Source organism: Bufo gargarizans, chromosome 5, assembly GCF_014858855.1.
Source record: "Bufo gargarizans isolate SCDJY-AF-19 chromosome 5, ASM1485885v1, whole genome shotgun sequence".
In the NCBI taxonomy this organism is placed as follows: domain Eukaryota; kingdom Metazoa; phylum Chordata; class Amphibia; order Anura; family Bufonidae; genus Bufo; species Bufo gargarizans.
In genome coordinates this window covers 172,465,556-172,493,074 of record NC_058084.1, presented here as the reverse complement: position 1 = coordinate 172,493,074, position 27,519 = coordinate 172,465,556, and the positions used below count along the sequence as shown (strand labels likewise).

The window sequence follows — 27,519 nt, the reverse complement described above, 5'->3', positions numbered from 1 at the left end:
AGAATTAATAAAACAGCAGTTTCCATTTATTATTGAGTTTCCCTCACATGTAGCATAACAATTGCAATAAAATTACTGTTAGAACATTACAATAATAATTTAAACTTAGAAAAAAATGTGTATAACTTTCATAGATTTGTCTTATCGTTCTCATACTAATGTTTCCTTTAAGGGGTATTCTCATGGCGCCTTTTCATACTTACCTGCTGCCAGCGCGCCGTTCACTTTCTGGATTCTGGCTGGGGGCGGGCTTCATCTTGATTGTCGTCTTCTCCCGGCCGGGCCACGTGCTGACTGAATGAGCACGCCGCCGCGCATGCGCCATGGTGACTTATTCCTGGCCAGTATAGTACAGAGCCGGCGTGCGCGGCTCTGTACTATTCTGGCCAGGAAGAAGTCACCATGGTGTATGCGCGGCGGCGTGCGCTTTAAGGACAGCAAGCGGCACAGCCAGGAGAAAATGAGTCTGTTGCGCAAGTGCGGCCACAGGGATTCTGGAGAAGAGCGATGGCCATAACCAGGGGAGACCGAATGACACCAATGAGGTAAGTGGGGATGAATTTTCTCCTAAAGGGTGGGAATTGGTTAATCAAATATATTTACAAATATGATTAACAGATTTAACAGGAGAGGGGATAACTATTAGATTGGTGGTGGTCCTATTGCTGGGACCCTCACTGATCACGAGAACAGGAACCCCGTACCCAGTTCAGTCCCCTGTATGAAGGGAGCGGCTGGTCTGGCGTGTGTGCAGTCGCTCCTTTCATTTCCATGGGAGTGCCAGAGAGAGCCAAGCGCTGCCAGATTCAGCCATGGCGATGTGAACCTGCACATTCACTTCATTCTGCAGAATGTGCTAACTTTGTTTTTTGTTTTTGCAGTATGCATTTGGAGGTATGTCTGCCTCCATTTTGGTAATGCACTGGTAACTAACTAATCTTTTCCACAGGCAGTTTTTAATTAGCACAATATAAAGCTGTACTCTGCTCTACCTGAATTAATTTGAGGCCAGCTGGCATGGAGTAAGGCAAGAAATGGAGCATTATACATGTGATTCCAGCTCTCCCTAAAATAATTTGAGGTAAAAAAAAATCATACTTACCTGATCCATTTGCTCGCGACGGGCCGGCCTCCATCATCTTGCTTGAAGGTCTGGGGCGAAATCTCGCGTGGCCAGAGATCACGTCTTCACACCAGCCGGCGTGGTGACATCCTATACATCACCGCGCATAGGATTTTGTGTGAGATCTTCAATCAAGATGGCGGCAGCCGGCCCGTTGCAAGCAAATATATCAGATAAGTATGATTTTTTTTTTTACACTATTTCAGGTTAAATTGATTTGCTACTATAAACCACAGGGAAATTCGGCTCCGTGGCTAATCAAATTTATCCTGAAATTTGTATCGAAGTCCATTATGTGGACTTCGATTTGCTCATCACTACTATACAGTATACCTCATTTTCAATTTATATAAAGTTTGCAGAGTGTTGTTGCCTTGTGTTTGCTTTTACTTTTACTTTACTCACTTCATTTTACAGGATGTGCTGACTATGTTATGGACAGTTGGTGTGGAACCACTGATTCAACCAGCAGACTTCAGTTTGGGATAAACATAAGGGTGTTATCCTGGCAGTGAACTGGCATTGACCCTTTAACATTTGTACAGGGATGGGTATTTTGCTACAGGGGTGCCACCAGGCTGCTACCTCTTGGAGTAGTCACTGTATGGTTTCACAGCCAAACCACAAGGCTCAGAGATATCAATGTGGAGACCAAAGGGATAAGGCAAAACAGTAGTCAGAGACCTGCCGAGGTCAAGGCAGGCAGAGTATGAGCAAATCCAGGAAACAGTCTGAGGTCAGGGCAGACAGCTAAGGGTCAATATGATAAACAGGCACAAGTCGGGTCAGGCAGAAGAAAATCAGTATCAGGAAATGGGCAGAGGTGGGTAAATGGGCAGACAGCATGAACAAAACAAATTTACAGCGACTAGCAAAATAGACACACCTGTTGTTCATGCACCCTCCCACAGGAGGTTGTGCCTTAAGTACACAAGATGGCCAGCCATAGACTGGGGAAGAATTAGGGTGCACTCTGCCCTTTTAGAGCTAAATGGAGCTTGCATACTCTATGGACCAAGGAATATGAAGCAGGCTGCAGCTTGCACACAAGCAAGGTAGCTACGGGCAGTGATGCATGGGCAGAAATTATTTTGATCAAATAATAAAATTGCTAAGTACCTCATATTTATTTTATATAGTGAATATTGCATTAATTCATACATTCTATGTTTGCATATTGCTAATTGCATTGTTTCGGCTTTTACTTTGCAGTTTCAGCCATGGTGACATTTACTTGCACATTCACTACATGTTCCAGGATGTGCTAAATAACTTTGTCTTTTGTTTTTGCAGTATGCCTTTAGAGGTGTAGCTGCCTCCCTTCTGGTTGTGCACTCCTAACTAAAAAATCTTTTTCACAGGCCGTTTTTAATTAGTACAACATATAGCTGTAGTTTTCTATCCCTAAATTTATTTGAGGCTTGCTGGCATAAAATGAATAACAAATGGAGCAGACACAGTATACATAAACATCCTGCTCTTCCTAAATTATGTTAAGGCAGATTGGCACAGAGAGAGGTATCATGCAGAGTAGGTTCTCATCCAGAAAGAGGTCACCTTGCCATGGTGGATGGGCACAAATGACTTATTTGCTAAGTAAGTATATAGTGAATAGAGCATTAGTTCATATATTCTATGTCTGTGGAGAGCTGTTGCATTGTATTGGCTTTTCCATATGTGACATAACTTAACATTGGTTGCTTTGTTATATGACCACCTGGTGATCTGCTTTTCCCCCTTTAAAGCTGCAAAATTGATATGCTTACACCTTAATTCTTGTAAGGCTAGGGATTCTCTGCAACTTAAAGAGGACCTTTCACCACTACTGACACAACATAAATAATAGATGCTCCTGAATTGTTATTACATGGGGAATGCATGAAGCTATTAAAACAGGCATGTCAGGAATGGTGAAAGGTCTTCTTCAATGACAAGCTTCATATGTGACCAAAACTCGCTATGTAGCAGTATAACCTCAAACATAATGGAACTGAATTGGGTCACAGTGTTACTTTCGAACTTAGAATCTAAAAAATTACAACACTGCTGTTTCATACTGTTGTGACACAAGAAACTTTGGTTGTGCAACACTTCTGGAGACAAAAGTTGACATGTAACACGGGCTAGAGCTTTTCATATAACTCTTTTCTATCACATGATAGTATACACTTGTCAACAGACACATACATATATATGTATGTGAAGTCTGAGACATGTTTGTTGTCCTGCAAAAAGTTGTCAGTAGACACCATATTGCTCTATTATACAGTTTCGAAGAGCACAAAGTCTTCATCTAAGAAAACCCATATAAGCAAATGTAACATTCAATTTTACTTTTTTATCTTACTAACATAATTTAATTTTGAACATGAGTTAGCTGTAACATTACATAATCTAGCAAAGCTGTCAAATTGAAAGCTTGCAGTGTGTATTTGATTTGAATCAGAATTTCTGAGGAACTGAAATTATCTCAGAGAAAAAGCAAATGTGTAATTCCAGCACATACTTTATTTCATTTTTAATCTTCTTTCATCCATTCCAGAAATCAGTGACTGCAGTATATTCTCATCTCCAGATGTTCAAGACTCAGGTTTTGTTTTAGTGAGTGTTTTTTGGTTACAATGTAATTCCAATTGGATGGAAAACAATTTATGATGTTTCTTATTCACAATTGCTAAGCAGGAGACAATTTTGTTTTGAACTTACCTCACTTCAGTATTCTTATAGTATTGGTATGAGTCCCTTAAGCATGTGCCCTATTTTGGATTTTAGCACACAGTGGGGGGATTTATCAAATGATTATAGCAATGCCAAATATATACTCACAAAACGTTAGCGATATATATGGCTTGTGGGTGCAATTTCAGGATAAACCTAAAATGCACTCTAACCTTTGCAGGTGAATTTAATGTGACCTTTCCAAAACTTTTGAATGCACATGTCCAACTGTTCAATGTTTCAGTACTTTTTGCCCAATTTGCTGTTCTCTAACAAGGAGCTTAATGGCAAAATTTACAACAGGTTTTTGATCCATCGCCCAATAAATGTCCTGGTTGAATTAGAATTGGTATTTAAACAGTCCTCCTCATCATGCTGTTCACATTTTGACATTATGAAACCAAGACAACACCTAACAATTGATCAACAGTATCTCATTACTGCGAGGCTTCAAGCAGGATGTTCTCAGACGGAAGTGGCCACTGAGCTTAGAGTGTCACAGAGTGTCATCAGCAGGTTGCAACAGAGATAGTGAGAGACTGGGAGAGTCACAGAAAGGCATAGCAGTGGACGTCCTTTGGCCACATCCCACACTGATGACTGCTTCCTTGTGAACAATGCCCTACAGAACCGGATGGTGAATGCCACACAACTCCAGGTACAATTAAGGGAGGTGAGAAGCACCCATATATCGCATCAGACCATTTTAAAACATTTGCTTTAGTGTGGTCTACGTGCTAGATGACTTGCAAGGGTACCTGACCACACCACCAGACACAGGCGTCATCGTCTTGCATGGGCCAGGGAACATCTATGCTGGACATGGGACCAGTGTGCCTCAGTACTGTTCACTGATGAAAGTCAATTCACATTGAGAAGAAATGATGGCCAACAACGATGTTGGAGACGTCAAGAAGAGCGCCACTGTTGTCACCAGATAAGCCTTTGGTGGTAGTGGTGTTACAGTGTGGGCAGGTGTATCTAGTCAATACAGAACTGCCCCACACTTTGTGAATGGTACAGTGACAAGCCCATATTACTTTAGTAACATTATTATTCCAGTAATTGTGCTTCTGTATGAACAACACATGCCTAATTTCATCTTTATGAACGACAATGCCCCAGCTCATCGAGGTCACATCATTAGGGAACGGCTGCTGGAGACTGGGTTAACTCAAGTAGAGTGGCCTGCACTTTCTCCAGACCTGAATCCCATTGAAAACCTATGGGATCAGCTGAGTTGCTTTGTAGAGGCTCGCAACTCTCTCCCCCAGAACCTCAAAGACCTGAGGGCCGCCCTTCAAAGTGGGATGCCCGGCCTTAGCAGACAATTAGTGAACAGCATGAGAAGTCGCTGGCAAGCTATAATTGATACTCAAGGCCACATGACAAGTTATTGAGACATCAACATTTTTTGTGGGGGTATACATACCACTGTTGTGGCTTTTGTTTTGCTTCTACTTTTATACAATAACACTTTATTTTTTAAAATATTTTTGTGTCACTATATTTAAAGATCCATGACAATTTTATGTTTCTCTCTACAGAGTTGTATGTGGTCTTTTTTTTATGGGCAGAAAAAGTTTCCATTGGTACCATTCTGGGGTGAATATTTCATGAGGTTTAATGAACAAACAATAGCAATTTTCAGTAATTTTTATAATTATTTTATTCTATGTGGCTATTCCCATTATGTGTAGTTTATGTCTTTTTTTGGATACATACAGTACAGACCAAAAGTTTGGACACACCTTCTCATTCAAAGAGTTTTCTTTATTTTCATGACTATGAAAATTGTAGATTCACACTGAAGGCATCAAAACTATGAATTAACACATGTGGAATTATATACATAACAAAAAAGTGTGAAACAACTGAAAATATGTCATATTCTAGGTTCTTCAAAGTAGCCACCTTTTGCTTTGATTACTGCTTTGCACACTTTTGGCATTCTCTTGATGAGCTTCAAGAGGTAGTCACCTGAAATGGTTTTCACTTCACAGGTGTGCCCTGTCAGGTATAATAAGTGGGATCTCTTGCCTTATAAATGGGGTTGGGACCATCAGTTGTGTTGTGGAGAGGTCAGGTGGATACACAGTCCTACTGAATAGACTGTTAGAATTTGTATTATGGCAAGAAAAAAGCAACTAAGTAAAGAAAAACGAGTGGCCATCATTACTTTAAGAAATGAAGGTCAGTCAGTCCGAAAAATTGGGAAAACTTTGAAAGTGTCCCCAAGTGCAGTCACAAAAACCATCAAGCGCTACAAAGAAACTGGCTCACATGCAGACCGCCCCAGGAAAGGAAGACCAAGAGTCACCTCTGCTGCGGAGGATAAGTTCATCCGAGTCACCAGCCTCAGAAATCGCAGGTTAACAGCAGCTCAGATTAGAGACCAGGTCAATGCCACACAGAGTTCTAGCAGCAGACACATCTCTAGAACAACATGGTAGAATATCTGCTAGGAAACCACTGCTAAGGACAGGCAACAAATCTGTGCTTTGGTCTGATGAGTCCAAATTTGAGATCTTTGGTTCCAACCACCATGTCTTTGTGCGATGCAGAAAAGGTGAACGGATGGACTCTACATGCCTGGTTCCCACCGTGAAGCATGGAGGAGGAGGTGTGATGGTGTGGGGGGTGCTTTGCTGGTGACACTGTTGGGGATTTATTCAAAATTTAAGGCATACTATTCCATCCGGTTTGCGTTTAGTTGGACCATCATTTATTTTTCAACAGGACAATGACCCCAAACACACCTCCAGGCTGTGTAAGGGCTATTTTACCATGAAGGAAAGTGATGGGGTGCTGCGCCAGATGACCTGGCCTCAACAGTCACCGGACTGAAACCCAATAGAGATGGTTTGGGGTGAGCTGGACCGCAGAGTGAAGGCAAAAGGGCCAACAAGTGCTAAGCATCTCTGGGAACTCCTTCAAGACTGTTGGAAGACCATTTCAGGTGACTACCTCTTGAAGCTCATCAAGAGAATGCCAAGAGTGTGCAAAGCAGTAACCAAAGCAAAAGGTGGCTACTTTGAAGAACCTATAATATGACATATTTTCAGTTGTTTCACACTTTTTGTTATGTATATAATTCCACATGTGTTAATTCATAGTTTTGATGCCTTCAGTGTGAATCTACAATTTTCATAGTCATGAAAATAAAGAAAACTCTTTGAATGATAAGGTGTGTCCAAACTTTTGGTCTGTACTGTATATAAAGGCATTTCTAAGTGAACAAAAATAAATTTTTCACTTGCATTTTTTTTAACACTTTATTTTTTTAACACTAGGTGAATTGAACATGTGATCCTCTATTATCATTTAGTTATATCATACACTGCAGTACTTCTGTACTGCACTATATTATGTCAGTTAAGGTAAAACTGACAGGATGCCAAAGGCAGGGCCTCATATGCATCCGTACATGGTAGTAAAGAGGACCTCTAAACTCTCCTGGCATGTCTGTTTTACTAACTACTTGCATTCCCACCTGTAATAGCAATTCTGGGCCATCTATTCTTATGATTCTATGCTGTTTTATTACTCAGTTATTGCTGTTGAGGTTTATGAATCGGTCTGTGTTTCCCTGCATAGTTTCACACTTGCAGCACTGATTGGACAGAGTCAGACCAGGCACGGACACACGACAACTGGTTACACCCAATTGCAAATTCATTAACAAACTTCCAATTGTAATAACTGAGGAAATTATCAACATACAGTTATTTATTTATTAATTTTTAAAGATGCTCCAGAACTGTTATTGTATGATCAATAACATTATTTGGTAAAACAGACATGTCAGAAGTGATAACGGGTCTACTTTAAATTAGCTTATTGTTGTGCATGACACCAAATATCTTCTGCATAGTTCAAGATTGTCATAAATAGCAAAAACAGGGTATCTTATAAAGTGATGGCATATTGTTAGGATTTTCCTTCAATTTATGATTACTGAGCACACATGCAGCACTGCATCTCCTTCACTGTTTTCCCCTGTGCAGCAGTGCCCTGGGCACCCAATGTCAATGGGGCCAGAAGATACACCGGTGCTTCAGCTTGTTCATTCTCAGGAATCATCGAGGTCTCAGAGGTTGGGACTAAAGATGAGCGAAGTTGATTCGGCTGCTTCACCGAAGTACACAAAGAAATGTAATTTGTTACGAATGACTGTCACGAATCACATTCCACACGAATATGCCACCATGTCATCAAAGTCAGAAAGTGCGTACATCACCTCATGAACAATGCACTGTTAGTCCTAACTCAGTATAAAAGCTGAACTTATAATTTCTGAATATTAAGTGGTTGTAGTAGTGCATGATGGGTGTTACAGTACCTGCAATTTATGCCTGCGCAAAGTAACAAAAACGTAACGTTAGGACTCTTCTGCCCAGCACAGTTGAAAAAAGATATGTGCCCTGCACCCACCCATTGCGTGCATGCTAGTGGTCAATTACAAAACTATCATCAGTTATTGTTATGTGGATGGTCACAAGGAAAAGATCATGAAAGCCTAGTTTCTCATAAAATGTGGATTAAAATATGCAATTTAATAAGTCATTAGAATCTATTATCATACTAAGGGTAGTATAATATGAGAACACATGCTCTCTACTATTAGCCAAAAACAGCACAAAAAATATTCAGCAATTCAGATAATAGGAGCTATGAAAGTCATGATTGATACCCTCACGAATATAGCGAACTCATAACTATGAGCCTGCTGTATACTACAGTTGCTCCTAGTAGCCTAAAAGGACAATGCTTTGGCATAATTTTGGGCTAATAGGAGAGTGCAAAATAATATGATACTAAAATAATTTTAAAGAGGGTTTCATTTCAAAAGGTATCTATACTAAATGGGCACACAGTCTATGATGTTACAGAATACCTTTAGGTCACCTGTGCAGGCATTAGACAGTAGTTGAACCAATCAAACAACTGCACACAAGAGGATGTGACCATGGATTGGTATGAAAATAGTCATGTGATTAAACCTTGTCACTACTGCCATTTTGGTTGCCATGCATAGGGCAGTGGCTGTTTATATAGCTCGTAGATGCCCAGATGAGGGCCATCTGACAAACAGCTTGGATGCCCATTTAGTGGTGAAAACCTTTAAACAAATTGTGTAACACATTCTGAATTATTTCACCTGTATAAATAACTGGATAACATGAACTTACCTTAAAAGCCTTCTTGATATTTGGGACATCATTGAAAGCAATAATCACTGGTGCAATATCATTTGCACTTAGTTCCAATACAGCTGTGCTTATTGAAGTAACATCTTGGGATTGTCCATTGGCAAAGAAGATTGCAACTTTCCTCATGAGTGCTCCTTGTCGAATGCGCTTGAAGACATTTCTGGCCACAAATCTCATACTTTCTCCAATGTTTCTCGTAGCAGTTGACCTTACTGGCAAAATGTTACGGATTGCTTCCAGGAGCAGACTTTTTTTCTTGTATTCAGAGAACCGTATGAGTTGTTTGACATAATTGCTGTATGAGACTATTGCAACACGTGCCCCTTTGGGGCAATTACTTTCACTAAGCTCCATTTTTTCAACAAGGGAGATAATAATATCTTTCATTCTTTGAAAGGCCGCTGGTGGAACATCTTGAGATGTGTCAAGAGCAAACACTATTTCGGTTGGAAAGGCTGGACATGTGGAAGGACCTTAAATGAAATGAAAAGAATGTTGGAAAGGGTTTCTTTCTTACCTTTCTTATTTGAATGGTGAAATATAATGTAATTAAACATAGGTTTTACCTGAGTAGCAAGCTGCAAGGGGAAAAAAGACAGAATATGAAATATTGGATTGTTACAGTTGACTATGTATTGTACAAGGATTCTGGATTTACTTACGGCAATTTTCTCTAGCGAACTTTACAAGTTCACAAGTCTGAAAAAAAAGGCAAATAATGATTAAAATGATTAAATGTTTTTGTGTGCAGTTCATCTACCTACTATGTAATTTCCCCTTCAGCATGAGAACAGAATATAACTAAAATGGGTCATTGACTGTAATAAGAACAGTAGTTATCTATGGTATTTTTTATTTATTTCTTTAATCTGGTAATAATTAAGCCTCTACTGATCTGTCTAGCCTTGTGGTTTTACTAGGTAACAGCAATGCAGGCATAACATACAGTGAGGTCCATAAATATTGGGTCATCGACACAATTCTAGCATTTTTGGCTCTATATACCACCACAATGGATTTGAAATGAAATGAACAAGATGTGCTTTAACTGCAGACTGTCAGCTTTAATTTGAGGGCATTTACATCCAAATCAGGTAAACGGTGTAGGAATTACAACAGTTTGCATATGTGCCTCCCACGTGTTAACGGACTAAAAGTAATAATCAGAAATCAAACTTTTACTTTTTAATACTTGGAACGCATAGACATCACCAGACGCTGGATTTCATCCCTGGTGATGCTCTGCCTGGCCTCTACTGCAACTGTCTTCAGTTCCTACTTGTTCTAGGGGCATTTTGTCTTCAGTTTTTTCTTCAGCAAGTGAAATGCATGCTCAATCGGATTCAAGTCAGGTGATTGACTTGGCCATTGCATAACATTCCACTTCTTTCCCTTAAAAAACTCTTTGGTTGCTTTTGCAGTATGCTGTGAAGCGCTATCCAATGAGTTCTCAAGCATTTGGCTGAATATGAGCAGATAATATTGCCCGAAACACTTCAGAATTTATCCTGCTGCTTTTGTCAGCAGTCACATCATCAATAAATACAACCAGTTCCATTAGCAGCCATACATGCCCACACCATGACACTACCACCACCATGCTTCACTGTCCATAGGATGTTGTTCCAGAACTGTGAAGGTTTTTTTAGATGTCATTTGGCAAACTCTAATCTGGCCTTCCTGTTTTTGAGGTTCACCAATGGTTTACATCTTGTGGTAAACCCTCTGTATTCACTCTGGTGAAGTCTTCTCTTGATTGGTCATTTACCACAGTTGTTTTCCATGGTCTTCTGGGTCTTTTGGTGTTGCTGAGCTCACCGGTGCATTCCTTCTTTTTAAGAATGTTTCAGTTGTTTTGGCCATGCCTAATGTTTTTGCTATCTCTCTGATGGGATTGTTTTGTTTTTTCAGCCTAATGATGGCTTGCTTCACTGATAGTGACAGCTCTTTGGATCTCATCTTGAGAGTTGACAGCAACAGATTCCAAATGCAAATAGCACACGTGAAATGAACTCTGGACCTTTTATCTGCTCATTATAATTGGGATAATGAGGGAATAACACACACCTGGCCATGGAACAGCTGAGAAGCCAATTGTCCCATTACTTTTGGTCCCTTAACAAGTGGGAGGCACATATGCAAACTGTTATAATTCCTACACCGTTCACCTGATTTGGATGTAAATACCCTCAAATTAAAGCTGACAGTCTGCAGTTAAAGCACATCTTGTTCGTTTCATTTTAAATCCATTGTGGTGGTGTATAGAGCCTAAAATGTCATGTAAGTTATGAGTCAGAAACAATGAGGGAAATGTATCATCAGTCAGGTTTGCATTAGGACTCATGCACACAGCCGTTGTGCGGCCGTTCCATGCATTGGGGACCACAATTTGCTGTCCCCAATGCACGGGCCCCATGAATGGGTCCATGACCCATTCGCACCGTAAAAAATAAAACAAATTCCATTTTTTTGTGGTGTGGAGGCATGGACAGAATCACCACGGAGGCATGCCGTATTCAAGTGATACGGGCCACGGCCGGCAACGACCATGTGCATGGGGCCTTAGTCTGTATTGACATAGTTGATGTCACATTTATCAAAGGTCTCATGTTGCATGATAAATTTGTCTTATCCTTAAACATAACACCTTTGTGTAGAAAAGCTACTGCAGTTTTCCTACTTCATGCTCCTACTGGAGTGAGATTGTGACTTAAAAAAAAAAGTCTCACTGATAAGTCTGAAGTGAAACTCATTAACATAGCAAAGCACGCCCTATCCTACTCCTACCTATATTTCAAAACTGGAGTGAGGGGTGTAAAAATTCAAAAAGTTACAACCTTTTTTCCCAAGTAAGTCTAAAAAATTGCAACAGAACCTTATAAATGCTGCAGTCAATAGTTATTATGTCATCTAAGATTTTTAACAGAGAGAGCAGGCTCCCTCTATTGGCCTATTGCCAAAAAGAAATTAAAAAAAACCTTGTTCATTATAAATGATTTGTTTTAATATTTTATCATAAAAAATACAAATTTGCCACCAACTCACTTCTAATGATCCGTATAATATTAAAAATCACTTATTAGCTATGTTAACCTGGTACATGCAAAAAATTCCCCCCCCCCAAAAAAAAAAAAAAAAGCAGAATCTCAGGTTATTTTGCATCCCTTCTTCCAAAAAAAAAGAATAACAGGTAAGGCTACTTTCACACTCGCCTTTTGGGCGGATCTGTCATGGATCTGCAAAACGGATCCGTTACAATAATACAACCGCAAGCATCCATTATGAACGGATCCGTTTGTATTATCTGTAACATAGCCAAGACGGATCCATCATGAACACCATTGACAGTTAATGGGAGATGGATCTATTTTCTATTGTGCCAGATTGTGTCTGCCGAGAAAACGGATCCGTCCCCATTGACTTACATTGTGTGCCAGGACGGATCCGTTTGGCTCCAGAGCGGAATGGAGACTTATCGGAGGGAAACTGATGCATTCTGAGCGGATCCTTTTCCATTCAGAATGCATTAGGGCAAAACTGATCCGTTTTTCCGGGTCTTACAAATAGAAAGCCAAAACACAAGTGTGAAAGTAGCCTAATCTATAAATTATGTATACCCCAAAATGGTACAAACAAAAACCCACAAAAATGAAGACTCGAGAAGACTACATTGGCATATAAATAAAAAAGTTATGGGACTTGGAACACAGTAAGACACAAAAATAAAAAATTTCCATAAAACCGGTTTTCATTTTAAAAAGTGCTAACACCTAACAAAAAGATAAATAAAAAAAAAATAAAAAAATATATATATATATATTAGGGATTCACTCTTGTAGTTAGGATTAGCGGGTGCAGCACATAGGCAAAACGTGTTTATTTACACGTGAAAGCAAAACAAAAACGCAAGTTGCTTGGTGATCATTCACACACATGAAAAGTTCATATACAAAAAAGTCACCTTTTCTCCTGGGTGTTACTTCACACCCTGTTGGAAGTTCTGCCTTGTCAAGTCCACAGGCGTTAGGCGGCCTGTTCGCCCTCACAGGGGTCTGAGCCCTCCAGCCCGGCTCAAGCCACAGATCCCAACACAGCCTTCATATCACAGCACACTCCTGAGCTCCATCTGGCAGTGCTGGCTGTTTTTTATGCTTGGCAAAACACGGCCTGGAACATGGGGTGTAGTCACCCACCCAGCACTTTGACTACTCCCAGTAAGAGCAGTCCTGGATCAGCCATACTAAGTATCAAGGTGTCAAACAGCAACTGCTGCTGACACATAAAAACCGTCTCTTACGCCACCGAGGCCAGGAACCTCGGTGACACGTACCTATCATCCACGATGATTCCTTGTACCTTCTTACAATAAATATATATATATATATATATATATATATATATATTTGGCATCAGCCCATTCATACAAATCCATAGAATAAAGTCAACCTTTCATTTAAAATAAAAGCTAATTAAAACTTTATACATGCCCCAAAATGGTGTCTTTGAAAAATATAACTTGTCCCACAAAAAAACAGGCCCTTATACAGCTACATCAACAAAATATGTTATGGCTCTAGAGATGTTACAATGAAAAAAAAACAGGAACTTGCTGGGTCCTCAAGGTCAATACAGGCAGGTCTTCAAGTGGTTAATGATCAAGTCAACACCTATCATATGTTTATTTTTCCATAGCTATATGAAAGATTATTTTTGTACTGTATCATTTTTATCAAAGGGGTTGTCTCACTTCATCAAATATCATTTATCACGTAGATATAGTTAATAAAAGGCACTTACTAATGTATTGTGATTGTCCATATTGTCTCCTTTGCTGGCTATCACATTATACACTGCTTGTATCTAGGGGTGATGACCACCCCTGTAGTGCAGATATGAGGTGGTCAGGATGGTTGCAGCTGCACATGAGTGCCTATTCAATCTCACATGGTCCCAGCCACTAGAGAGACTGGATCTTTTTCCTCTAGTGTGCATGCATGACCACTGCTGCTGAATTTCAGGATGGTCGTAACTAGAGATGAGCAAAGTTCTCAAAACTTCTATTTGGCTGCTTCTCCAAATTACACAAAGAAATGTGCTTCGTGATGAATTACTTCGTCATGAAAAGCATTTGTATGTAAGTAGCAGGCACAATGACTAGAAACAGCAATTGCACCACCCCCCCCGGCATTGAACACCTCAGATGCCGTGTTCAGCACTGATTGTGCCATCTGAGATGACCACTTAGGGCTTTCAGGGGTTAATCTGTTAAAAAAAAAATACTCACCTTATACATTTGATCGTGAAGAGCCTGCTGCAGCCAACTTTCTTGAAGAAACACAGCGAAATGACGTCTTCACACTGGCCGGCATACATCACCGCACATAAGATTTTGTGCGTGAGTTTCAATCAAGATGGCCATGAAGAACTCTTCACACGTAAATGGATAAGAGGAGTATGATTTTTTTGTTTTACCACCATTTTAGGGGAAATTGATTTGTTACCACGAAGTATGAGGAAATTCAGCTTTGCGACAAATCAAATTTTCGTGACAATCGATTCGCTCAACACTAGTCATAACACCGGGAAACAAGCTGTGTATAATGTGATGGAAAAATGAATGAAGCCAGCAAAGGAAGCAATATGGACAATCACAAAACATTAGTAAGTGCCTCGCATTTACTTTTTCTACATGATAAATGCCACTTACTGAAGTGAGACAACCCCTTTAATTTTCTTCATTTTTGGGGGGGGGGGGGGGATTAATGGTAAAAAGAAAAACACAGCAATTCCAAAATTTTTATTTGCGCTATAAATAACATGATAAATTTATTCTCTGTGGCAATATGATTGCTGCAATACTAAAGCTGTACACAGCTGTGTTCAAAATAATAGCAGTGTGTTAAAAAAAAAACGGAAATAAAGCTCAAAATCCTTCTAATAGCTTTTATTACCATACACACAAATGCATTGGGAACACTACGCATTCTATTCCAAATCAAAACAAGAAGAAAATTCTATCAAATTTGTATTGTTCCTCTAAAAAAGAAATTTGAGAAAAGTGAATATTAGACTGATCAAAAAAATAGCTGTGTTTGTATTCTTCTTTACAAACTCAAACATTCACTATATAAACTGAAAAATGTTTGAAGATTTTGCTTTCCTTTGAATCACTTAACTAATATTTAGTTGTAAAACCACTGTTTCTGAGAACTGCTGTACATCTGTGTTACATGGAGTCAACCAACTTCTGGCACCTGTGAACAGGTATTCCAGCCCAGGATGATTGGACTACATTCCACAGTTCTTCTCTATTTCTTGGTTTTGCCTTAGAAACTGTATTTTTGATGTCACCCCACAAGTTTTCTAATGGATTAAGATCCAGGGATTGGGCTGGCCACTCCATAACGTCAACTTTGTTGGTCTGGAACCAAGATGTTGCACATTTACTGGTCTGTTTGGGGTCGTTGTCTTGTTGGAACACTCATTTCAAGGGCATTTTCTCTTCAGCATAAGGCAACAGTTACATGACCTCTTCAAGTATTCTGATGTATTCAAACTGATCAATGATCCCTGGTATGCGATAAATAGGCCCAACACCTTAGTATGAGAAACATCCCCATATCATGATGCTTGTGCCACCATGCTTCACTGTCTTCCTAGTGTACTGTGGCCTGAATTCAGTGTTTGGGGGTCATCTGACAAACTGTCTCCGGCCACTAGACCCAAAAAGAACAATCTTACTTTCATCAGTCCACAAAATATCTCTTTAGGCCCGTCAATGTGCTCTTTGGCAACTTGTAACCTCTTCAGCACGTCTTGTTTTTAACAGTGGGACTTTGCGGGGGCTTCTTGCAGATAGCTTGGCTTTACATATGCGTCTTCTATTTGTAACAGTACTCACGGGTAACTTTAGACCTTCTTTGATCTTCCTGGAGCTGATTGTTGGCTGAGTCCTTGCCATTTTGGCTATTCTTCTATCCATTCGAATGGTAGTTTTTCGCTTTCTTCCACGTCTTTCAGGTATTGGTTGCCATTTTAAAGCATTTGCAATCATTTTAGCTGAGAAGCCTATCATTTTCTGCACTTCTTTATATGTTTTCCATTCCCCAATCAACTTTTTAATCAAGGTACGCTGTTCTTCTGAACAATGTCTGGAACGACCCATTTACCTCAGAATTTCAGAGAGAAATGCACTGTAACCAGCATGTACAACATTTGCTGCCTTCCTTCATTAAATAAATGCCACCTGTTTTTCAAAGAATGAATGACCTCACTCATTGAACTCCACACTGCTATTATTTTGAACATACCTCTTTCAATAAGTGATTGAATTACAGAGAATCAGCAGCATGCATGTCATGACTGTTGGGTATGTTGAGTTTCTATTACTCTACTACATCTGCTAGTAAATTATTTGCCATGTAGAAATATTATTTCTACCAAAAACAGCGATTGACCAGGTTAGTGATGTCTGACTCCTATTATTTTGAACACAACTGTATATACATTTTTTTCTATTATTAAATACTCGTTATTCTGTCGCCACATATCCGCCAATTTTCTACAAGGTGAATAAACAATTTGGGGGAGATTAATCAAACTGGTGTAAAGTAGATCTGGCTTAGTTGCCCATAGCAACCAATCAGATTCCACCTTTCCTTTTCCAAAGAAGCTGTGAAAAATGAAAGGTGGGATCTGATTGGTTGCTATGGGCAACTAAGCCAGTTCTACTTAACACCAGTTTGATAAATCTCCCCCTTTCTGTTTTGTCTTTTGTAATTTTTCCATAAAGGCAAATGCTTTATAGTGCATTTTGTTTTATTAAATGCGCTTTTTCAATAACATTTTAATAAATTTCTCTTCACTACATTTCTAGTGTATTATTTATTTTATTCTACACTAACAGTTTATTAGGCTTAGTAGTGTCCGCAAAACACGGATACCTGCCCGTGTGTGTTCTGCAATATGTGGACTGCACATGCCGCCACTATCATGCTCAATAAAAAAAATTTGCGGGACCGCAGAACAGAACTATGGATGCGGACGCATCTTTTGCGGCCTCATTTAAATGAATGGGTCCGCACCTGTTCCACAAAGTTGCGCAACGGATGCAGACTTATTTATACGGTCATGTGAATGCAGCCTTAGGCAGATCAGGGTAAAAGGAAGAGCTCTCTTCCACTTATTTACAGAAGCATCTAAGGGCTTATATGGCATATAAGCCATTAATGTCCAAAATGGTAAATTCCCATTGATACTTTCCAGATTTACTCCTTAACTGGCAGCAAAACTTCCATTAAAAAACATCTGCACAGTTGAATACAAAAGGTGGAAATGGGTGGTCTAAGATGAGATAGTTGCATCCTATTACAACAGCAAGAAAATGTCCCCTATTTTTTCCTTTCCCTCTTTCCAAAAGACTCCCATACATTTTTTAACTAGCAATTTTGCCAAGCTGTTTAGTGACATTATTATTATTAACTAACTGGCCAGGTTTGCAAATAATCCCTTAGTGACTGTCTGATTTGGGCCTTAGTGACCAAATGCTTTTTTGGGGGGGGGGGGACTTGTTTTTGCAGGACAAAATGAGGTTTTTAATGCCACAATTTTTCGAGTACACATCACTTACTAATTAACTTTTATTAATTCCTTCTGGGAGGTGGGGTGGTAAAAACATCAATACCGCCATTGATTTTTTACGCGCTAAATTTAGAGGTGTTAATTTTTCAGCATAAATGCCATTATAATGTTATTCTCTAGGTCTTTTCGATTACAGTAAAACCAAATAGATATATATATATATACATTGATATGTATATACATCACATGATAAAGGTTTGAAAGCAATTCATACACTGCTAACATTGAGCCATTATAAAAATCTGTGCAAAGATGTGGATTCATTGTAATTTTCTGTCAGATAGTCACACGTTGTGATGGCAAAGGCAAAAAACCTCTCCCTTTTTGAACGTGGTCGGGTTGTTGAACTGCATAAGCAGGGTCTCTCACAGCGTGCCATCGCTGCTGAGGTGGGACGCAGTAAGACAGTCATTTGGAATTTCTTAAATTATCCTGAGGGTTATGGAAGAAAAAAGTCAAGTGGAAGACCCCAAAAAAATTCACCAGCACTGAGCCGGAGGATCCAATTGGCTGTCCGTCTAGACACTGGACGATCCTCGACCCAAATTAAGGCCCTTACTGGTGCTGACTGCAGCCCCATAACCATCAGATGGCATCTAAAACTGAAGGGCTTCAAAAACAAAAAATGTCTTCAAAGACCTCGTCTCCTTGAACGCCACAGAACTGCTTGTTTGGACTTTGCAAGAGAGCACTAAACATGGGACATTCAAAGCTGGAAGAAAGTTTTATTCTCTGATTAGAAAAACATTTAACCTTGATGGTTCTGATGGTTTCCAACGTTACTGGGATGACAAGCAGATCCCACCTAAGATATTTTTTACGTGCCACAGTGGAGGGGGCGCCATAATGGTCTGGGGTGCTTTTTCCTTCAGTGGAACAATGGAGCTTCAGGAAGTGCAGGGGCGTCAAACGGCCGCTGGCTATGTCCAGATGTTGCAGAGAGCATTTCTCATGACTGAGGGCCCTCGTCTGTGTGGTAATGACTGGGTTTTTCAACAGGACAATGCTACAGTACACAATGCCCGCAGGACAAGGAACTTCTTCCAGGAGAATAACATCACTCTTTTGGCCCATCCTGCGTGTTCCCCTGATCTAAATCCAATTGAGAACCTTTGGGGATGGATGGCAAGAGAAGTTTACAAAAATGGACAACAGTTCCAGACAGTAGATGGCCTTCGTGCGGCCGTCTTCACCACTTGGAGAAATGTTCCCACTCACCTCATGGAAACGCTTGCATCAAGCATGCCGAAACAAATTTTTGAAGTAATCAACAATAAGGGCGGAGCAACTCATTACTGTGTTCATATTTGGAAGTTGGATTTCTGTTTTGGGGGGGTTTAGTTTTTTTTGGGAGGTGTGGTCCTAAACTTTTGATCAGCTGAAAAACTGCCTGTTTCAGTTTATTCGTTGTTTTCATTAAATTGAATGCTCAAAAAATGTTTTGTCTCACTCCCATTTCTTCTTGTTGCATGTTGAAGCTCTACTCAGAACCTTGTTAAGATCCAGCCATGCTAAATATGATTTTTTTGCCATTTTTCAAGTGGTCTTAAACTTATGATCAGGACTGTGTGTATATATACAGTACAGACCAAAAGTTTGGACACACCTTCTCATTCAAAGAGTTTTCTTTATTTTCATGACTATGAAGGCATCAAAACTATGAATTAACACATGTGGAATTATATACATAACAAAAAAGTGTGAAACAACTGAAAATATGTCATATTCTAGGTTCTTCAAAGTAGCCACCTTTTGCTTTGATTACTGCTTTGCACATTCTCTTGATGAACTTCAAGAGGTAGTCACCTGAAATGGTCTTCCAACAGTCTTGAAGGAGTTCCCAGAGATGCTTAGCACTTGTTGGCCCTTTTGCCTTCACTCTGCGGTCCAGCTCACCCCAAACCATCTTGATTGGGTTCAGGTCCGGTAACTGTGGAGGCTAGGTCATCTGGCGCAGCACCCCATCACTCTCCATCATGGTCAAATAGCCCTTACTTTCAAAGTTTTCCCAATTTTTTCGGACTGACTGACCTTCATTTCTTAAAGTAATGATGGCCACTCACTGGCTGTGTATCCACCTGACTTCTCCTCAACGCAACTGATGGTCCCAACCCCATTTATAAGGCAAGAAATGCCACTTACTTAAATCTGACAGGGCACACCTGTGAAGTGAAAACCATTTCAGGTGACTACCTCTTGAAGCTCATCAAGAGAATGCCAAGAGTGTGCAAAGCAGTAATCAAAGCAAAAGGTGGCTACTTTGAAGAACCTAGAATATGACATATTTTCTGTTGTTTCACACTTTTTTGTTATGTACATAATTCCACATGTGTTAATTCGTAGTTTTGATGCCTTCAGTGTGAATCTACAATTTTCATAGTCATGAAAATAAAGAAAACTTTTTGAATGAGAAGGTGTGTCCAAACTTTTGGTCTGTACTGTATACAAACCGGATTCCAAAAAAGTTGGGACACTATACCAATCGTGAATAAAAACTGAATGCAATGATGTGGAGGTACCAAATTCTAATATTTTATTCAGAATAGAACATAAATCACGGAACAAAAGTTTAAACTGAGAAAATGTACCATTTTAAGGGAAAAATATGTTGAATCAGAATTTCATGGTGTCAACAAATCCCCAAACAGTTGGGACACGGCCATTTTCACCACTGTGTGGCATCTCCCCTTCTTCTTACAACACTCAGCAGACGTCTGGGGACCGAGGAGACCAGTTTCTCAAGTTTAGAAATAGGAATGCTCTCCCATTCTTGTCTAATACAGGCCTCTAACTGTTCAATCGTATTGGGCCTTCTTTGTTGCACCTTCCTCTTTATCATGCACCAAATGTTCTCTATAGGTGAAAGATCTGGACTGCAGACTGGCCATTTCAGTACCCGGATCCTTCTCCTACGCAGCCATGATTGATGCAGAATGTGGTCTGGCATTATCTTGTTGAAAAATGCAGGGTCTTCCCTGAAAGAGATGACGTCTGGATGGGAGCATATGTTGTTCTAGAACCTGAATATATTTTTCTGCATTGATGGTGCCTTTCCAGACATGCAAGCTGCCCATGCCACACGCACTCATGCAACCCCATACCATCAGAGATGCAGGCTTCTGAACTGAGCGTTGATAACAAATTGGGTTGTCCTTGTCCTCTTTGGTCCGGATGACATGGCGCCCCAGATTTCCAAAAAGAACTTTGAACCGTGACTCGTCTGACCACAGAACAGTCTTCCATTTTGCAACACTCCATTTTAAATGATCCCTGGCCCAGTGAAAATGCCTGAGCTTGTGGATCTTGCCTAGAAATGGCTTCTTCTTTGCACTGTAGAGTTTCAGCTGGCAACGGCGGATGGCACAGTGGATTGTGTTCACTGACAATGGTTTCTGAAAGTATTCCTGAGCCCATTCTGTGATTTCCTTTACAGTAGCATTCCTGTTTGTGGTGCAGTGTCGTTTAAGGGCCCGGAGATCACAGGCATCCATTATGGCTTTACGGCCTTGACCCTTACGCACAGAGATTGTTCCAGATTCTCTGAATCTTCGGATGATGTTATGCACAGTTGATGATGATAGATGCAAAGTCTTTGCAATTTTTCGCTGGGTAACACCTTTCTGATATTGCTCCACTATCTTTCTGCGCAACATTGTGGAAATTGGTGATCCTCTACCCATCTTGGCTTCTGAGAGACACTGCCACTCTGAGAAGCTCTTTTTATACCCAATCATGTTGCCAATTGACCTAATTAGTGTTAATTGGTCTTCCAGCTCTTCGTTATGCTCAAATTTACTTTTTCCAGCCTCTTATTGCTACTTGTCCCAACTTTTGGGGGATTTGTTGACACTGAAAATTTGAATCAACGTATTTTTCCTTTAAAATGATACATTTACTCGGATTAAACGTTTTATCTGTCATCTACATTCTATTACAAATAAAATATTGACATTTGCCATCTCCACATCATTGCATTCCGTTTTTATTCACAATTTGTTTAGTGTCCCAACTTTTTTGGAATCCGGTTTGTATATATATATATATATATATATATATATAATTTTACATAATTATTGAGTACCGCGAGTCATTACGGACATGGTTTTACCAAAGCCATTCAATTTTTTTCATTAAAAAATGTTTTTTACTAATAGAAAATTCTATATTTTTTTACTTGGTATTTTTTTATTTAATAAACCTTTTTGAACTTTTGTTTTCAACTAGTTACTAGTCCCCAAAGGGGCCTGTAACAGCCAATATTTTGATTGCCCCTATGACACATTGCATTGTTTATGTAATGCTATGTATTTTTCTGTCAGTGCTATACTGATTGCCACCAGCAGGCTGCACCAGAGAGTCACAGCCTGTTACAAATACTCTGAAAGCAGGCCTGGACCTTCATTACGCCTAGGATGCTATTGCAAGGCGACGGAATCCCACAATCTCATTTGTGGTGTGTTGATTGGAGGCCGAGGGAGTCTGTCTCTGTAACCACTTAAATCCTGCAGTCACTAATGATGACAGCATCAAAGGGGTTAAATGTTCTGGATCAGTACTCCTGCCAGTTCTGGCTGTTAGACTAGAGGCTCGGTTCTCAAGTCCAAACATTGCTTTGTTGCTTGAACTGCAAATATGATGAATGTTGTCAATGGGACGCATCAATTGCAAATGAACACTGCTGGATGTTTTGCCGTTCTTGCATTTTGCACAGCCACCCCATTTATTTACATTATTTGAGTTAAAGGCAGTGTAAAAAGTGGCCTGGACATTATGCATTTCTAGTTTTTTTCATAGCGGTCTTCTTCAGTATTGTTTTTTTAATTTGTGAAATATTTTATAAGCTCTTCCTCTGGCATTTTGAAGTCTAATAGAACAGACTAAGGAAAAAAATGCCAGAAAAAAGCCATACCTTGAGTATGCTGCATATTGAAAAAAACTAAAATAAATAAAAATACTGGCCCTCAAAACCCTATTAAAACACCTAAAACAAAAGTAAGTATGGTTTTGTTGACCAGTCTTTCGGACTTACAGCTTAAGGGCTTATGCACACAAACGTATTTTCTTTCCATGTCCGTTCCTTTTTTTGGTGGACCATATGTGGAACGATTCATTTCAATGTATCCGCAAAATAAAACTGAAGTTACTCTGCGTGCATTCCATTACTGTATGTCCGTATTTCCGTTCCACAAAAAAATAGAACATGTCCTATTATTGTCCGCATTGTCATCCATAATTTTTGAGGATCCGTTTTTTGCAGACTGCAAAATACATACGTTTGTGTGCATGAGCCCTAATACAGACATCCCCGTACGGCAATCGGGGATTGCGGTAATTAATTCTAATAGGTTGGGTCTCTCTGAAGAGACTCAGTGTATTACAGCTGCAATTCCTATGTTGGCCAGTAGGTGGCAACCCAACATAAGAAATCAGCAATCCACATATTACTAAACTTCTTTTTGCAGTATGGTAATATTCAATATAAAAAATGTGTGGATATTGTAGCCTCCTAAAGAGGCTACAAAAAAAAAATATTAAATGTAAAAAATATTTAAATTGCTGGTGGCAGCAATTTAAAACAAAACAGTTGTGAAAACTGATGACAAAAACATACTGGCCATCAACAGATTTGCATTTGGCAAAAAAATTTCTGTTTTGCACTGGGGTATTGCTTTAAAGGGGTTGTCCGGGTTCAGAGCTGAACCCGGACATACCCTTATTTTCACCCCGGCAGCATCCCTGAGCCTAGCATCGGAGCATCTCATGCTCCGATGCGCTCCTGTGCCCTGCGCTACATGGCGCAGGGCACGGACTCTTTTGTTTTCAATTACACACTGCCGGGCGGTACCTTCCGCCCGGCAGTGTGTTCGGTGACATCATCGGCTCTGAGGGGCGGGCTTTAGCTCTGCCCTAGCCATTTTACTGGGGTGAAAATGGAGGTATGTCCGGGTTCAGCTCTGAACCCGGACAACCCCTTTAATTGACAATTTTAATTCAAAGGTACTGTGGTCGGTTAAAGAGGTTATGAATAAAAAATATATATATATATTCTGAAATTTTCAAACCAGCATCTGAATCTGCATACTTCTGTAATTGCATATAATTAAAAATGTTTTATAGGCACTAAGTTATTCAATAAAATGTATATGTATAGCGCCACCTGCTGTTTGTTCTTTTTCTTATTGTCTGTCCACCTCTCTAAGGTGGACGCACATGCCCAAATTCAACTGTCTCCTGATTTTTGATAGGGAGAGAGCTGCAGCAGAATTGACATGTCCCTGAGCTGCAGCAGAATGGACCCACCCCCTGTGCTCTCAGCTTGATATAAATCTAGCAGAGCAATAAATGGGGAGAATTCTGGATCATGTGAGGTACAGGGTTGGTTCTCAGTTTGTTAGAAAGAGATTGTCATGATATATGGTGTACATGACATGATGATGTCTGATTTTCATTTTTTACATTTATCATGGAATAACCCACAATCAGTCAAAATCTAATACAAAATGAGTTGGTGAAAGATATAGTGAAATTAAAAATTTAATAATATTTTTTTCCTACTGTGAATGAGGCGACTCCTTTTGGTCCTTTTAGTCCCTAAAGAAACAAAGCATATAAAGCATTATTTTCAGGTTATACCACCTAAACACGTCTGTGTTATATTGCTGACCTTACCCTTGCTCCGGCAGGTCCTCTCTCTCCAGGGTCACCATTTGCTCCAGAAAAGCCAGCATTACCCTAAAATAAGCACAAAATTGCTACTTTTCCTAAAACAGCAATAAAGACCATGTACATGCAATACAGATATGTCATGGTAACTCAAAGACACAGTAATGGATATGAAAAAAGAAAACTACCTGTTTGTTCAATAAAATCACTCAGTACTTCAATTTACCAAGTACATTTATAATAGATTTTTACAAGTTTTTAGCAAAACCTATCCTTTATAATAATGAGAATATCCTCACCCGCCTGCCTCTCACTCCTTTAGGACCAAGATCTCCAGATAGACCAGGATCACCTTCATCTCCCTATGCAAAAGGAATGGTTATGGTTATACAAAGATTTTACAGTTCCAAAATGATCAGAATCAAGCTTAGAAACATACTATACAATTTACTTCTAAGCCAAGTCTTGCCTATTGGAATAAATCAAGAGTATCCTCAAATCTAGGATCGTACATTGTTCTACACCTACTAAAAGCACAGAATGCGTGAGTAGCCTGTAGACAATTCATCTACCCTTGAGATAGTCATCCCATAAGCCTAAAACTAATGCTAGAGTAGACCTTTAAAGAGGACCTTTCACCTAAAAAAAAAATGTAAACTAAGACCATAGCTTTACTTACATGCCCCCATGAAGTGTTGATCGTTTTTTCTTTTTTCAAACTGTGCCCCCGTTTGTCCGCTATGCCCCCCCGGAATAATTCCCGCCGTCTATGGTAATGAGCCAGCCTCAAATGGGCTGGCTTTAAAAGTTCTCGTCGGCGTGCCTTCTCTCTTCTCCCTGGCACGGAGCGCATCCAATCAGCGCGCTCCGCTCTTAGCCGGATAGACGAAATCGCTCCAGTTCTCTGAAGTCTCGCGAGAACTGGAGCGTCTTCTCCCTGGCTAAGAGCGGAGCGCGCTGATTGGATGCGCTCCGTGCCAGGGAGAAGAGAGAAGGCACGCCGAGGAGAACTTTTAAAGCCAGCCCATTTGAGGCTGGCTCATTACCATAGACGGCGGGAATTATTCCGGGGGGGCATAGCGGACAAACGGGGGCACTGTTTGAAAAAAGAAAAAACGATCAACACTTAATGGGGGCATGTAAGTAAAGCTATGTTCTTAGTTTAAATTTTTTTTTTAGGTGAAAGGTCCTCTTTAAGGATTTGGAAACAAATATTTTTTTTCCATTAGTTTAAATCAGAAATATGCATGGATTTAAAGGGAATTGCTCAGCACAGACAAATGCCTTTATATATGAGAGCATCCATGGTGATCAAAGGCTCTTAGTACCTCCAGCAGTTCATTTTAATATGATGAAACACAGCCACTGCAGAGGAATGTGATATTATACAGTGTCAATTCACAGACTGCTACTACCTTGACCTTAAGATGACCTTCTTAGGCCTCATGCACACGGCCGTTGCGTGGCCGTGGCCGTATTGCGGCCAGCAAACAGTGGGTCCGCAATGTGCGGGCACCGACCGTGTGCTCCCCGCATCATGGATGCGGATCCATTCAATTGAATGGGTCCGCAATCCGAAGCTATTGTGTGGAACGGAGGCCCCAAACCCTATGGAAGCACTACGGAGTGCTTCAGTGTTTTTTCTGCCCGTGCCTCTGCACCGCAAAAAAATACATGTTACTTTTTTTTTACGGTGCGGACGGATCACGGACCCATTCAAGTTGAATTGGTCTCGATCCGTCCAGGCCGCAGCAAATTGAGGTCCCCAATGCACGGAAAGGCTGCATAACAGCCGTGTGCATGAGACCATATTCTGATATTAATGCAATACTGTCCATACACTTAAAGGGCATCTATTAGTATATTTAGAGCTATGAAACTAGTTGATCTGTTGTATGTGTGCTGAAGGCATCTGTGTTGTTCCCATGTTCATATGTGCCCGCATTGGTGAGAAAAATGTAGTTTTAATACATGCAAATGAACCTTTGCTCTATCTATCAATAAAAGAAGAGAGGACATGGCAGTTGTAGTAATGTGGGCACATGTGAATGGGACTAGCACAGATGCCTTGAGCTGCCAAGTGCACATGAAACAGGTCAGCCAGTTTGATAGGTACAAATCTGCTGACAGATGCCCTTTAAGCTGACAGCAATGACACCCAATCTCCCCACATATACATACTCAACTCTCACGTACGTATTTTCAGTAAGAAGAGGAGAGGAAGCTGCTACCAAACTCCTTTGACAACTGCTTACGTCCTCAAGAATGAAAGGATTGGGCAGTTGTAATCCAACATGCTCAATTCTATCTTCACTGACATCTGCTGCTGGGGGAAGAGTCGAGTACCTATACACATTAGATGGTCTGCCGGTCTTGCTGAAATGGTACTTCAGAGTGATATACAGTACATTTAATGTGTAGGGTAAGCTTAAAGGAATAGTCTACCTTCACAGGCCTTTGCTATGTTCATGGGTTACGTGATGCATGGGGGACATATCACTTCTGCAGTGGCACATATGACCCCCATCAAGTGGGATGTTGAAAAACATGACCTGAGCATGAGCAAAAAATGCACCAAACGGATATGCCACTGACTATACTGGCTAGTCATACAAGTAGATATTAAAAGCTGAGACTTTTGCCAATATATTCCTGTCAGGAAGATATCGGAGCCCATCATGCACCACGTCACGGTCACTCAGCATGGCAAGGGGTCCTACCACTACGCTACCTATGGTGTGAACAAGGTCTGAAGGTGATGAAATCCATCTCACAGCCAAGCTTCCACACAACCGCATAGCAGGACAACTAATGCAATGTGAATAAAGCAAGACTGTAAGCCACACCCATATCAGACCGTGTGATGGAGGTTACCAGGTGCAAAAAGTGCTTAAATGCCAAGTAAAGGCACATACACTACATATAACACAAAATCACAAAAATATTGTGGCAAATATGGGGGAACTGCTCAAACCCCAAACACTGTAGCGTGTTTTTCATTGGGGGAGCAGTCCCACCGCATGTGGACCGCAGCAAACAACTATCCCCAGCAAAAAAATGCATACAATGGAGGATGTCGGCGCGGTCCACATGCACCACAAAGGCATCCTATGCACAATGAAGTATTGTGCGGATGAAAACACAATCATATAAATCACAAAA

General features: G+C 40.2%; 1 protein-coding gene across 1 annotated transcript in view; it reads right to left on the bottom strand.

The window, feature by feature from the left end:
- LOC122939367 (collagen alpha-6(VI) chain-like) overlaps nucleotides 1–27,519 on the bottom strand; it is a 245,052-nt gene that overhangs the window by 30,899 nt on the left and 186,634 nt on the right. The window contains exons 32-37 of the mRNA XM_044295433.1: nucleotides 24,657–24,719; nucleotides 24,364–24,426; nucleotides 24,250–24,285; nucleotides 9,717–9,753; nucleotides 9,621–9,632; nucleotides 9,034–9,527 (exon numbers count right to left, since the gene is read on the bottom strand). Coding sequence (XP_044151368.1) covers nucleotides 9,034–9,527; nucleotides 9,621–9,632; nucleotides 9,717–9,753; nucleotides 24,250–24,285; nucleotides 24,364–24,426; nucleotides 24,657–24,719 — 705 coding nt within the window. The remainder of the gene's footprint in view (nucleotides 1–9,033; nucleotides 9,528–9,620; nucleotides 9,633–9,716; nucleotides 9,754–24,249; nucleotides 24,286–24,363; nucleotides 24,427–24,656; nucleotides 24,720–27,519) is intronic.